Source organism: Miniopterus schreibersii (assembly GCF_964146895.1).
Source record: "Miniopterus schreibersii genome assembly, chromosome: 2".
Lineage (NCBI taxonomy): Eukaryota > Metazoa > Chordata > Mammalia > Chiroptera > Miniopteridae > Miniopterus > Miniopterus schreibersii.
This window is the reverse complement of record NC_138102.1, coordinates 170,755,416-170,771,366: the sequence shown is the minus strand read 5'-3', so window position 1 is coordinate 170,771,366 and position 15,951 is coordinate 170,755,416. Positions and strand designations below refer to the sequence as shown.

The following is a 15,951-nucleotide window of genomic DNA, read 5'->3' as shown; positions in this document are numbered from 1 at the left end:
GGCTCTTCTCCCCAACACAGTCACCTGGGTGTGCCAAGCGCAGCCCCATCCATCACGCTGGCGCGATTGGCTTCGTCACATTCAGAGGCGGCCTCCCCTCCAGGCCCGGCCACGGCGGAGGGGGCGAAAAGGAGCAGCCAAGGCTTCTTTCGTCAGGTTTTTTTCCAATGCCAGCAGCTGCAGACTTCGGCAGTACTGCTAGGTACCCAAGGGTCTTGTCTTCTCCAAACCGGCCAAACCGACGGGGACGGTGTTGACCCCATTTCCGCCAACCGCCACCTAGCCCATATTTACAGCGATGTGCGTAAAGCTGTGTCACGAGGGAACGGTCCATTCTGCGCACGATTTAAAACTCAGAACACACGCCGCCTGAAACTGGATTCATGATGGAAACCCACCCCGACGGCCGACAGACGTGACTGTTGCCGAAGTGGCCTTGAGCGCGCAGCCAGACTGGAGTTCACTCTCCAGGTCACAGAGCGCCGGGCGCCAGGCAGGGCGGCGGGCAGGGATGTGTCCTTCCCTAAGGGGTCTCGGGCACAGGCCAGCCGCGACTGCAGTGTGCGGTGCCCCACGGCTGTGGTCCACACTCATCGCGCGGCACCCTCCTTGAGGTCCTCTCTTCCCACCACCAGGACGCACACACTCTGCGCGACTTGCACTCTCCTGCCTTTACTCCAGCTGAACCCTCCCCCTCGCATCCCTCACTTTCTTCCTGGCAAAGTTTTACGCACTTTTAACATCCCTCTTCACATACCACCTCCTCCATGTGACCTTCCTGGATTTCCTATCCCTGACCATGACCAATCTCTTCTGCTGTCTTTCAATAGCACATAACTTGTATTCCCCATCGCAGGTTTTACCTCGACCTGACTTTCTAGACCTAATTGTGGGGATGTGCATCTGGGGAGCAGGGGCCGTGTCTTACTCAACCTGGCCCACGTCTAGTAGGTAAGAGAACATTGTGAGGAATAAAGGGAAGTAACACAGGTTCCTTGGACACATTGTTCCCAAAGATATCCCCCTCCTTTAGGGGCCATTGTGCTGATTCTCCCTTGGGCTAGTTACATTATTTGATTTGATTGCTAGGGAAGCATTAGGAAGGACTAACAGATACGACCCCACCCACCTTCCATCACCATAGGGCCGTCTTGAAGAATCATCCTTTCAGGAGCCTGACCCTAATGCCGCCCGCCCCGTCCCAGCCTTCTCTAAGACTGAGGCTCCCCCTCCCCATCGTTTATTCCCAGCTCCAAAAACCTCAACTGTCAGGAATCTTCTTGCTCAAAGATCTTCACGCTTAGATATTTTTTCACCTTGTCAGTACAAATGTTTGTTCATCAGAAACAGTGGATAAGTTGTTACTGTGTCTCATGCTTTGAATTTTCTCTTCTTCGGGGCAAAAGAAGGAGGGGGGCTCAGCCTCCTCAAAATGGACTTTAGACTCAGTGTTTCGCTTTAGGATGTGTGGTTTACATGTTATGTGAAAAATCTATGCAATAAAAGGGGAAGGGGGGAAAAACCACTCACTGGTGACAAGAAAACTTAGACATAAAATTGAGCCCCCAAAGCCTGTCATCCAGCGGTAGGCTTTATGGCTAAAATACTGTACGGGAACATGAAAATTATAAAGTGTTGGGGGGGGGTACAGAAATTGAGGGCTGAATTTGCAGAAAGGCAGAAAGATCTGCAAAATATGTTCTTCTCAATATAACACTCCCAGCAGAGAGAGAATTAAACCTCAGATGTGAGAAAGCACTCTTGAACTATTTTTATTCATTGAATAACCTACATTCTGTGATGTGTTACTGTCACAATTCCGTTGAACATATACATGAAATATTAAATGGTAATGGAACTGCATTCATTATAATCACAGACTCAAGATCACTGGGCCAGAAAAGCTGGGTTATGGTCCAAATGACTTAAACTTTCAATATTTTTCTTTTCAGGAGATTGTGTTGCTTACAAACTGCTCTCCAACGCAATTACAGGGACACATGCATATGTACGTACTCATTCTAAAGATGAGGGGAAGCTGAGCGAATTATATCATTTATGTACTGGGCAAAAATAAAAGCCATTATTTAGCATTGTGAGCAGTTCCTTAGCTAAATACCAAATGCTGATGTCCGTTGTAGGTGATATCAATTCTCAAATTAACCCATAGGGTCTTCTTTAACAAATTACCTCTTACTAAAGTTAAAAATTTGCTCAATTAGGATGTTCTGTTGTGTTGTTTTTTTAATCATTCAGAAGGAAAAAATAAGATTCCTCAGTTTCCATAGTCTCAAATTTCCACTATACTTTCACAGTCCCTGGGATCATTCTTTCCTGGCCAGAATTCTGGCCCTGTATATAGTAGCTGTGTGTCTTTGTGCAAATTGCCTCACTTCTCTGTGCATGTTTTCTCATGTATGAAATGAGAATAATAAAAATTTTCATTAGGTTGTCATGAAAATTAAAATAGTCATGTGAACCGATTAGACTAGGGTCAGAAATATAATGTGTATTCAGTAGTGCTGGCTGGTTTTGTAAGGAGGGGAATGAGACAGGGTGGTGAGACTGGTTCAGTAACCATTGTGGTTTCCTGTTGTGGTTTCAGTAACCATTCTAATCAAAGTCTGAAGAGGGTGCTGACCCTTACGTTTTCTCACTGTTCTTTCCCTTGCTCGAAGGTAGCCAATTCCATATTTTAACCATAATATTTACACCAAAGTGTTCACATGTAATTTTCAAGAAAAGACAGTAATCTCACTACTATATCTCAAGATGTAAAACAATCAAGTCCCACCTCCAACAACTTCTATGTTTTGAGACACTAAAGCCGTCCATAAACGGAAAGGTAATAAAGGATTCAGGAACGGTTCCTAACCTTTGAGGCTGACATCAAGGCAAACAGCGGTGCCCTTTCCTCAACAGGTCCCTGGGCGGCTCTGAGTGACGGGCCCGATGGTCCACGCCGGGGGACAGCTCTGGAGTTCCCAATCGCTCCTCTTCAGTATTCGCCATCGCATTAAGATTTTCTTAATGCAGGCCATTTTTATCATATGGAATCTGTATCATATAAGTGACAGAATAGAATGTGTCATGTATACAAAAAAAACCATATATTTAGAAATACCCATATTACAATGCTTTAATTTCAGCATTCATTGGCAAAACAAAAATAAAACCCAACTCTCCTTCTATAATTATAAACCGAGGTATACGTTTCCATGAGGTTCACAAGACAACAATACCAAATATAAAACAGTCCTGGATGAGTGATATGAACTTTTCTTAAGGTTATCTTTGTTAAATTGTTTGTAAATTAGAAAAGTAATATTGTAATTCCAAAATTGGAAATGGAAAAGCAAATAGAAAAAGGGGAAAGTTAATGCATAACCTCCAGCCCTCTTCATTCTTATCTCTGCAAAGGAAGCAACCAAATTAAACATCTGCTAAATAGTCTTCCACATGCTCATGAAAAATATATAAATGTGTAGAAGGTATTTGCTGTTTATTTTACAAAAATGAGCTTATAATATACATGTTACTATGAAAGTGATACTTCTCACCTAATAAAACATCATGGATAATCTTTTCCATATTACGTATACACTCTATATCAGTGATTTTCAACCTTTTTCATGTCACAGCACACATAAACTAATTACTAAAATTCTGCAGCTCGCCAAAAAATACATTCTATTTTGCCAATCTGACAAAAAAATAGGTACAGGTTTGATTCCTTCGCTCTGGGCAGCTATTGTGTTGCTGCTGTCATTTCTTTTTAATTTGACAATCTCAGGGAAAAGAGGTCAGTGTCCCTGACTAAATAGTCAGGTATTGCATGTTTTAAAAATTCTTGTGGTACACTGGTTGAAAATTGCTACTCTATATTACAGATGTCTCATAAATTATTTTCCTACCCATTAATATTCAGTTTCTTTCCAGCAATTTTTTAACCACAACAAAAAATCTGAATCTTTGTGTACTGATATTTTGAAATGAGGGACTGCTGAGTGAAAGGAAAGTTGTACATGCATTTTCAGTAGATGTTGCCAGACTACTATTATGAGTGTGCTTGCCTCCTACCATCTCTGCCAGAGCTGGTATTATCATTTCCTTTGTTGTTTGCTGTTCAGATGGGTAATAAAGACATCTCATTGTTATTTAGATTTCTATTTCCCAATGTGAAAGTTTAGTGTTGATTCCCTATTACCATTAAACAACATTTTATCATATTTCTTTCAATTAGTGTTTCTCAATCCCTGCACTATTAATATTTTGGGCCAGATTACTGCCTGTTATTGTGGTCTGTCTTGTGCATTGTAAAGTGTTCAGCAGCATTCCTGGCCTCTACCCACCTGATGCCAGTGGCACAACCCCTCCCAATGTGTGACAACCAAAGTGTCTCCAGACATTGACAGACTCACCCCCAGCTGAGAACCTCTATGCTATATGCTTCAATTAGCAAGATGGTGATTTTTTTTAGAACTTACTCATTAAATTTAATAAACAAGATTTCAGAAATCACCTCCAAGATATTTTTTCGGGATTGATAAATTTCAAAACCTCCTCAATAAGCTAAAAATATGCGTGAATATATAGCATCGATATAGCAAGACAAGCGCCTCTTTAGGCGCATGATGAACGGAACAGCAGCAAGACTGAGAGCAGAGCTAGCTGCCCAACAGGCTGAAGGGAAGCCATTCAAATCCTGGGCACAACAGTTACTTTAATTTCCAAGTCAATAGGCAGCTTTTTCATTTCATTCCAACTCCCTGTTTATAACTTGTGAACAGGTAAAGATAAAAGGAGTTGTTAAATATTTAAATATCTATTCACTGTGCCAAAATCTCAAGTGAGGCTGCTCCTTTGATTATTTCTTTTGATTATTACCATATTTTGATTCACTTTGATATCCTAATCCAAAATAGACAAATGCTTTTCCTAGAACTTCCTATAATTGGGGAAAGACTTTCTCTTTTGTTAGGAAATGGGGTTCCAAAGCATTTTTGCCGTTTTAATTTTCTTAGACCAACAACATGCCTATTAGTTTTCTCAAGAAAAAAAATGGAATATTCTAATTGCTTTTAGTACAGAGCAGTTTTCGACCTTCAGAAGAGAGACATATCAAGAACAGAAAAAAGAAAAAAAAAACATTAGAAAAGTTTAATTGAAATTCAATACCACAAGTAAGAATTACCGTAACAATTCATTACCTTCACCTAGTCTTGCAAATAGCTTGAATGCTGCCTTATTTATAACAGTGATAACACGAGTCACATAGAGAGACACATAGCAAGTTCTTTGCAGAGAAACTGACCTTTAGCAAATTATTCCAGGAGTTATTTTCTAGCTCTGATTAGAGGTCAATATTCCTTTCTGATAAATTCATAAATAATAATAAAACAGCTACCAGCCATTTCCCACAGGCTTCGAGGTCCCAATTCTCTACAACGGCAAAGGGGATGGTTTTAAAAAGGCACCATGCCAGTCATGGGATCTGTGTGACTAGTGATAAAATACTGACCACAGCACTACGGCAAATCAATCAACAATGCAAAGAGCTGACCGAAACAGAAACAGGGAGCTCTGCCCTCCTTTGCAGAACATGGGCTTTTGTGACAAATTCGCATGGCCTGACAAAATCTCTGCATCGTGACAGCACAGGCTTCCAGCACATGCCACCCTCATGGAAGTCCAGTTTTGAATTTTAGATTTCTTGAGCTTAAAACTATTCACAAAGTTTATGTGGAAAGAGAAAATTAGAGTTTCTTACCCATGGTTATAACCACACTCCAGCCTCTTCCTCCAAAGAGAATTTTTTTTCTTTCAAAATTCTTAAGAATGTGTTAACTGAACAGTTTGTGTCATATGAATTGATGAGTCAATTAATAGCTTATATTTTCATCATGTTTCAGCTCATTACCGGCTATTTCAGGTAGCTATGTTTAATTATTAGAGTCCAAAAATTAATTGAGAAATGAAACTTAATGCTAATTGGTTTCCTATTATAAGCATTAAAAAATCTGTATAAATCACTAGATTAAATAACAAGCAATTGGTGGTGTTCTTCCAATTACAGCACCTCCAGCAAAAAATCCATTATACAGGAGCAAGTTGAATTATGGTTGATTTATTAATGAATTTGGTGCAGCGCATAATGAGGTTGTGGATATTGAATCTACTTAAATTCATTTAAATAATCAGAGTTCAGAGACTTTTTTAAATTAAGCTAAACTTTTAGCTAAGAGAACTCAAAATCAAAAATGTGGAGGAGGGAGTAATCAGGCCAGTCATGGCTGGCTAGCGCACAGAACACTCGAGACAATCATACAGCTTTGGGAACTAGGCGCCCGCACCACAGCTACCTCCTGTCGTCTACACTTAGGAGTGCTTATCGCTGCCCAACACAATTGGGAGTCTGATGCAATCACTCTAAAGTGGTGGACCGAAATGAGGAGGCAGACAGGTCCTGGAGATTTAGACATTTTCTTAAGGGAGACTTGACATTTTGTGGCCAACTCTGCCCTTTCCATCTCTAATGTCTATAATCCAGGCCTAAAGAAAATACAAATTGTTTGTTCTTGTGAGGAAACATCTATTAAACAGGCTAATATTACCTGTTTCTAAGAAAAGTTATCATTATTGGCATATCCGCTGTGGCCTATTTATGGCTGAAATCATTTCTCAATGCATTTTATTTATAATGAGAAGTAGTGATACGTTGAAAAATTATACATAAGTTGCATGTCCAGTCAAGTCATGGAGAGTTATGAACACTTACACTATCGTTGTTGTTTTTGTCAGTTCCAGACTTTTAATTAGGGCTGACAGTCTCATTTTAATCACAAGCATGTAATTCTGAATCTCATCCACCTACACATTGCCCTTCGTAGGATTTACATAATTGTAAGAAATTAATTGTGTAATTAATTTTTAATGTTGTATACCTATAAGAACACATAAATTCCCTGGGATGACAGACTGTCTCTGTCTCATTTATGGCTGTATTGCCAGGGCCAAGCACAGTGCCTGCACATAGTAGGAACTTGGTGAGTTCCTATTCTCTAGTCAAGGCAGAGATTGGCTGAATGGATAAAAACACATGATCCAACTATATGATGTCTACAAGACTCTCTTGAGGTCCAAAGACTCAAACAGGTTGAAAGTGAAACCATGTAAAAAGATATTCCATGAATAGTAACCTAAAAAGAGTGGGGATGGCTATAGTAGCATCAGACAAAATAAACTGTAAATTATAAAAGTTTACAAGAAACAAAGAACATTATATATTGATACAAGGTTCAATACAGAAAGAAAATATAACATTTATAAGCATTTATGCACCTAATGACAGAACATCAAAATATATGGGGAAAAAAATGCACAGAATTGAAGAGAAAAAGGGGAAGCTCAACAATAACAGTTGAGATACATCAATACCTCACTCACAATAATGGATAGAACATCCAGGCAGAGATAACTAAAAAAATAGAAGACTTACACAACACAATAAACCAACTAGATCTAAATAACATACCAAGACCACTCTACCCAACAACAACGATACACATTCTCACAAATGCACATGGGACATGGGACATTTTCCAGGATGCACCGTATCTTAGCCCACAAATTAAGTCTCAACAGATATATGATAAAGACTCTGGACCCAATTTTCAATGTGGAGGGGGTGGTTTCCCCCGCCACCAATTCTCAGACACCAGCTGGGTGTCTTACAATTCAGCTCAATTCTGATGCCTTCTATCAGGGGGTAGTATCAAATTCTGCAAGTCCTATAAGAATGGCCCTCACTCCCAACTTCAGCAGCCAATCAAAAGTCTAGGTTGTCACCTGTCTTTCTGACCAATCAGCTATTGATTTGAGGTTCTAACAACCACCTCCTTGGGTTTGATTAATTTGCTAGAGCAGCTCACAGAACTCAGAAAGAGATTTTACTCTGTAAATTTCTGGTTTACTCTGTAAGGGTATAACTCAGAACAGCCAGATGGCATAGATGCATAGGGAAAGGTATGGAGAAAGAGCAGAGGGCTTCCACTCCCTTCCTGAGTATGTCACTTTCCCAGATCTCCACATTAAGATAGGCAAAGATTTCTTAGACAGAAAGCACTAACCATAATATTAAAAAAAAACAGTAAAATACATAATGGACGTCATAAAAATTAAAACCTTCTACTCATTAATGGATACATTATGAAAATTAATAAGCTAATTATCAGCCCTGATACCAACTCCAGACAAAGACATTAAAGAAAAAAAGAACTGCAGACCATCTTCCGTGATCATAGAAGCAAAAATCATCAGCAAATATTAGCAAAAACAAATAACTAAATAAAAATGGGCAAAAGCCTTAAACAACAACCATATAAAGGAAGATATATCAACGGGCAATGAGCACATGAGAAAGCACTCAACATCATTAACCTCAGGAAAATGCAAACTAAACTCATAGTGAAATCTCATTTGAATGTCCAACAGGCACCTTTAGCTTAATATATCCACAGGATCGATTTCTACCTCTTCTTTAAACTGTACCTTCCTTAGAGCTCCCTAATTTCAGTTAGCAGCTCCAGTGCCTGCTTGCTCAAGCCCCACAGTTCACCCTTGATTCTTTCCTGTCCTTCCAGTTCCCCACCTTGGCCCGTCCATTACAATCCTGCCAGTTTTCCTTCCAAACCAGATCCCAATCCTCCCAAAGTCTTTCCTTCCCAGACCTTAGTCCAAGCCACACCTCCTCTTCACTACTGCTATAACCTCCTTATTGAACTCTTTGCTATGCATTTGCCCCATAATGTAAGTTAATCATGTTTCTTGCTCTTCTTAAAACTCTTCAATGCTTTCCCACAGCGCCTAGAATAAAATCCAGCTTCCTTCACAATGCCCACCGGGCACTCCATAACCTGTCCCCTGCCTGCTCTTTCACCGGTCGCACGTCATCCTTACCCTCCAGGCCACACTTGCCTTATGCTCCAGCCATCTTCCTTTTCTGCTCCTTGGGGCCACCACACTTTCATTTTTTCCTCCAGACCTTTGCCCTTGATGTGCCTCTCTCTAGGGCACTCTGTCCCCTTGTTCTCCCACTATCTTTTCTGTTTCAACTCCAATATCAACTCCTCGCTTATCTTAGAGGTTCCTGACTATCACTCCTCTTTTCCATCTCCTGCTCTGGAACAGAAACTCCATGAGGCAAGAACCTTGGCTGTTCACTTGCCTTGATCATTTTGATAACCTGAGCACTAGACTAGGCACACAGTAGGCCTTCAATAAATGCCTACTAATTTAAAATCCACAAGCAGAGTGTCCGGACCTCCTGGGTATTTAAAATTTGCTTGACTAGATTTTCTACTTTGTATTTCTCTGGTTGCATTATCCCTGATTTACTTCATATTTTTAACTTCTCTAAGTGCATTTCTGCTACAGCAGTACTCTTACTGGTGTTTACAACACCTGTTTATAGAGTATCATCTGCACATTTCATTAATTTATTGTTTACTGCCTGTTGAAAATTGTTGATGAAGATGTTAAATAGGAAGAAAGCAACATCATTCCCTGTGTACTGCAGAATTACTAATCACTTAGCAAATGCTGAAAAGGGCATTTTTTAAAAAAGTTTTCCTGCATGTATAGAGCCTATACTGAAAATATTAAGCAGAATATATTCCATTAAGTTCATTCATTCATTCATTTATTCATACAAATATTTGAAACCTTCATTTAAGCTCTAAGGACATGGAGATGGAAAAGAGAAAGCGAATTAACTAGTTCACAAGGACCTAGCTGTCCGGTCCGTTGCCTCTGCTATGGAGATATGGTCAATCCTCACCAATTCCATACTTTCAAATTCCCCCACTTACTAAAATGTATTTGTAAGCCCTGACTTAGAAGTCATGCGCTTTCTTTCAAAGACATGTGCAGGGCAGTGGAGACCTTGAGTTGCTTGCTGTGCAGGTTCTCAGCTGAGGGAGAACAACCTGAGGTGACAATCTGCCTTCTTGTGTCTGCTCTCAGCAATTATCCCTTTTGTGGTCTATTTAGTGCCACATTTTTCACATTATTGTGCTTTTGTCGGTGATTTTGATGTTAAAAATGTCTTCCAAGCAAATGCTGAAGGGTGGTGCTCCTAAGCACAAGAAGACTGCGATGTGCCTGAGCTTCCTTTAGGCATGAGTTACAGTGCCGCTGGCCATGAGCCCAATGTTAATGAATTAATAATATATATTAAATAAGGCGTCTTTAGAGAGAAACACACATAAAACAGGGCTGTAGGTGAAAATGCTGTGAGTGCAGGCTTGCAGGAACCAAACCGCATATTTCCCCTGGAAGCAATGGTGCAGTGTTCACTAACTCGGTGTTCAAGGCAACTTTACAGAATACAGCTCCCACAGTGAATGAGAGGACTGGCTGTACGTATAACATGCTCTGGGAGAGAGCATTATTCAAAGGTACTTTTAAAGAAGAAGAATGCTTACGTAAACATTTGAACAATTAGAAGTCAAATGGGGGAGGGGGTACACACAGTGAGGTGTGCAGTGGGGATGGAAGGGCATTCCAAGTGGAAGGAACACCAGAGAGTAAGGTATGGAGCCGAGGTCACCGAACTACAGCCCCTAGGTCAAATCCAACCCCCACCTAGTTTTGTAAGTAAAGTTTTATTGGAGCACAGCCGTGCCCATTCATCTACTTACTGTCTGTGGATGTTTCTAGATCCTGCACAGAAGCACCAGAGGCACAGCGCATTTAAGGAATGGGGAGTACTTCGTAGTAAACTGTTCATTTGGGAGAAGGGCAGTCGTGGAGACAGACAGGTGGCAGGAGTGAGACGGCGCACAGCCTCACAGCCAGGCAAACGATTTACACAGGGGCGTGTGCGACAGGGATCTGGATGCACTGAGACTAGAGACGAGGGAGACTTACAGCCGGGAGTTGAGACAAGAGGCTATGCAGACAGGCCAGCTAAGAGAAGAGGGGCATTTTGGTTCCTGTGGTAATTTAGAGAGGGGGCAGTTTTTAAAACTTTTAAAAGATGTATGTTATTATAACTTGGTGACTTTTGGCTTAGAGGGGGGTGAAAAAGAGGGAGAAACAGATATTGTGGCTCTTGGACCCAAACTGGGTGAACCAGTGAATGGTGGTGTGATCTCCCAAGACTGAGATTGCAGAGAAAGAGTACTGAGAGGGGGGAAAAATAGGATGCTGGTCTTGGACATTTTGAAACTGAGATGACACTGCGGTATCCAAATGAGGATGTCCTGTGAGCATATGGGTATACAGATCTGCAGATATGGGTTGAATAACAGATTTGGAAGTCATCAGATGGCAACCAAAGCCCTGGTTTGCAGTTAGCTTGCTTAAGGAAGAGACACAGAGGGGAGATGGCTTGGCAGGAGGCAGACAGGACGAAAGAGTTGACCCAGTAAAGGACCACAGCCAGGTAGGGGGAGTGTGAGAAGATCGTGTCAATAGTTTGTAACGACAGTTAGAGATGGAAAGAATGACTGGCAGCTTAGGCATCGCATGGATTTGAACCCTTATCTGACACGGGTGAGTGAAACCTTTCATTTATGTCTTCTAAGTTCTCCGTAGTATGAACGAAGGGAAGCTAGATCTATCTCACAACCTCAAGCCAGAACTAAGAGAGCTCTGCAAGCTCATACTCTGCGCAAGGGCCCCAATTCAAGGGCCAGTTGAAGCTACTGGGAGCGTCATCACACTGCAGGGGTGAGCAGAGGGGAGGTGCCAAACACGGCTCCTGCTGTACCAAGCAGGAATGAACATCTCTCCACAACACAGGAAAATTGAAGCATCGACTGAACTCGTGTATCAGGCATGGTGCTTGGTACAATGATAGAACATTTAAGCTGAAGGAGCTCTTGGTGTTCACCTGCTCCAGGGATTACAAATTGTGATCTTCAGAGCCCTAGGCAAGCCTTTCTGGGTGCCAGGCCCCATTTCTTGGGGCAGTGCCCAGCTACCTGCTTAGCCAGCCCATTTCTAATTGTTTGTCATGGACACAGAGGAGGACCACATTTCCCAGACTCCCTTGCAGTTAGGTGTGATGGAATCTATGTGCCCGCTTCCAAGCCTGGGCCATAAAACATCTCCCATGAGTAATCCTCAATCTCCTTTTACATCTTCAAGTTGGGGTCAAAACGTAAGAGTTGCTTTAGAGCCCTCATGTTAAAAGCATGAGACTTCGTTTACTGGTGTCTCTGAGTGATCATCTGGAGAGAGGCCTAACCCTCAGTCCCCACTCTTGGCTACAGATTGACTTTATGTGAGTGAGAAATAAACTATTTTTTCTGTCTCTAAGCTTCAGGGTCACTTGTTAAAATACCAGCGTTAATATCTTAACTAATACATTCCTCCTTCCATCTAAATAGCACTACACCATTTTTACATAAAGGGTTTCACATAAATGCGTGTTTAAAGAAAGGAAGGAGTTCAGTATTACTAATGTTAGAAAACTATTGATCTATTTAACCTTTCCATTTTAAAAAACGTACTCAGGTTCAGACAGGTTAAATATTTTGCCGAAGCTACCAAGCGAATACGTAAACTGACTTAGGAAGATGTTCCCCCATGAAATCAATGGTGCATATGGTGTTATTTGATCTAAACACCAAAGAACACTAAACTGAAGTGAAATATAACGATTATTTAATTGATCCACCTATCCTTGCTCAAAACAGAAGTGAGAAAAAGTTGACCTGCTAAGTAAATATTCCAGTTTTCTCCTGACTTAACATTTTCTGGGTACTTGAGGTTCTCTTAGTTTCCTTTCTAAGCTTCATCAGAGACTTTGCAGAAGGACTTTTGTCTTTCAGGCTTTACTTCAAAAAGTTAAGCAGCTAATTGTAAGCAGTTGAATTCATTTAATATTCAAGAGAAATCTAATCAAATGCCAACTAAATATACACTAAGCACTGTGCTGCATGCTGCATCCTGGCCATGTAACGATGAATGGTTCTGACCTCAAAAGAGCTCCTGGTCTAGTAAGTGAGACAGACACATAACAGGAAAAAATGTAAAATAATGAGATAAATGTTATAAGATATGTGGAAAACTACAGGAGCACCAAATATAGAGCCAGAACTATTTGATATTCCATATAATTTAATATAATTTAATTTCATATAACTTAATATCCTAGAGGATCTATATCTCAAAGATTATTCATCATCAGCTAAGAACGAGACCCAAGAGAATATATTGAGTCTATTATTTACCATCTCCTCTAGGCACCTCGATATTGATTATAACCACTAGTACTGATGAATTTCTGCTTTTGAATTATTAAAAAATTAAGGCTGTATAAGGTTCTTCACTAGTGAAAGAGAAGACCAAAACTTTGGGGCTAAAATACTTGTGGATTCTACTAGTTTCCATTGTGCCAGAGAAAGGTGATGAATTTCTATACTTTGTCTATCACTGGGATGTAAAAGAATAATAAAATTTTGTAGATGGAAAGGACCTTAGAGATCATCTAATCCAACAAGATGAATACACTTTTCTCTTCCATTGCCAATAAAATGGCAAAATCTGATGACTACACTGGGTTGAGTTATAGGTGATCTGACGAACTGCGACGGCCATGGTTCTGTTTAAGACACTGGCATTTCTCCACACCACAAAAAATAAACTTTTTTCATAAACAAAGTCAATTTAAGTTAGGTAGTTTTCATCACTTCCATAAATATACCATCAATTTGGGAACCAAATAAACATACCCCGAAGAAGCAATTAATAAGCTTTTACTTGGTCTCCCTTTGAAGCTTCAACAGAAACTGCTGCAACTCCCTAGTTACTTTTTTTTAATTGTTTTTGAAAATTACTGTACCATATTGTCAAGAAGTTCCTGTGAAATGCATTTAAGAAACAAGGATTTCTCAATGGTTGATGATCTTTGTCTAATAATAATCAGACACCAATTAGATTTAAAACAATTTTTTTTTCTGCCTTCATCAATCAATGACTTTGAAGCCACATTAAAAGAAAAGGTTATGTTCCAGCTGCCCAGGCCCCAGCACATACTGTCCATCCCCAGAGCTGCTGGTTCTCCTTAGAGTGGGACATAATCCTGGTCACTATCATTCCTTTAATCAAAGGTACTTTTTTAAAACATCTAGTTCATAAGGAAAGCACTTATCTACAAACTGAGTGTAGTTCATTAGATGTTTTCAAACCTGGCTGCACATCACACCCACCAGAAGGTGCTTTTGAAAAATACAGATTACCAAGTCTTATCCCCACCACTAATTACGTAAGTTCATGTTCAGGAACTAGGAACATGGAATTTTTTTACCTATAAGCTTCTGAGGTGATCCTTCTATACTCTTGGGTTTGGGACCTAGTAATGCGAATTATCAAAGCTTTTAATAACTAAAAAGTTACTTGAATCCTTATATACTGGATGTAAAGTTTAGGATGATATAACATATAAAATAAAAAGCCTTTTATTATATCAAAAATAATTAAGAGGGCTCAGACTTCAATTGTGTCCTAAGAAACAAATCTCTCAGGTAGATACTACAAAAGCAAATACTTTATTACCCCTAAACACTCTCTGACATGTTGCTATAATTTGGTCGTTAACTGTATTCTGCAAAACTAGGAGCAGGAAGGGTTTTTCTTTTTTTCTTATTTTAAGGGTGACCATTAACTTTCCCTAGCAGACATGATGGTTTCTTTCTCTCCTTTCAGTAGAGACCACTGCTTATTTTATTTTTGATGCAGTGCACTATTTTTCTGGCCACAGGCACAATTACAAATCCCCCTATAAGTAGCTTTCACCACTGGGTCTCCAAGGGGGATTCAGCAAGGTTCTCTATGCAGTAGTCTCCCTTATCTGTGGGCCCACTGTCCACGGTTTCAGTTACCCACAGTCAACAGCAGTCCAAAAATATTAAATGGAAAATTCCAGAAATAAACAATTCATAAGTTTTAAATAGCATGCTGTTTTGAGCAGCGTGATGAAATCTCATGCCCGTCTCACCCGGAACCTGGCCCACCCCTTTGTCCAGCGTATCGAGGCCGCCTGTGCTACCCGCCTGTTAGCCACTTAGAAGCTGTCTCGGCCTCGATGATTAGATCCGCTATCAGAGAGACAGAGAGAGACTAGAGTCACATAACTTTTATTACAGTATATTGCTATCATTGTTCTGTTTTATTAGTTGCTATTGTTAATCTCTTACTGTGCCCAATTTATAAATACTTTACCATAGATATGTATGCATAGGAGAAAACATAGTATATACAAAGTTTGGTATTATCTGCCATTCCAGGCATCCACTGGGGTCTTGGAATGTATCCCCAGCGGATAAGGGGGGACTGATGCATGGAATTACCCAACTGGAAGTTAGCCAGGTTCCCAGGACTGCAGCCTTGACACTTGTGAATAGGACTCTTTGATTGTTAATAATCACACCTGGTCAGCAATCTGGTATTTAGAAATCCTCAGAAAGCAACTTAATGCTCCATGAAGGACATGGGGTTAAATCCCAAGAGTAGTATTTTCACAGAGTTACCTATTGGGGGCAAGTCCCACCAGCTGACAGCAGAGCCAGCTGGTATTCAAAGTCACCTGTTTTTGCATTCAAGGCGTTTGATAACTGAATGGTGGAACAGATGTGTACGACTTTGAATTTTCTCTAAATTTATTTTTTTCTGAGAAGTTCCATATCTTTCACAGGGCTTTATTTTTACCTGTTGTGTGTGTCGTTTTCCTTCCTTTTCAGTGACAGTGCTGTTAACAACACAACTCTCTGTGAGCACGAGAATGGCCCAAGATGTCAAAATGTTCTCTAACCTTTTCTCACATTGAATGCCTTTGATGACTTGCAAGGGGCACCTAGTAACACTGCTTGCTGTCATTTGCCACCTCCATTTTTTTAATGTTTTGGGTTTTTTTTAATTCACAAAATGAGTCTCTCCTCTCCT

The 15,951-nt window shown here is 40.4% G+C and overlaps 1 protein-coding gene across 1 annotated transcript in view; it reads right to left on the bottom strand.

The window, feature by feature from the left end:
* Positions 1-1,749: 1,749 nt before the first annotated feature.
* Positions 1,750-15,951, bottom strand: part of LOC308552620 (uncharacterized protein) — a gene marked incomplete at its 5' end in the record, with an annotated part of 223,716 nt that continues 209,514 nt past the window's right edge. The window contains one exon of the mRNA XM_081127829.1: positions 1,750-3,057. Within this exon, the coding sequence (XP_080983955.1) occupies positions 3,047-3,057 (11 nt within the window). The 3' untranslated portion in view covers positions 1,750-3,046. The remainder of the gene's footprint in view (positions 3,058-15,951) is intronic.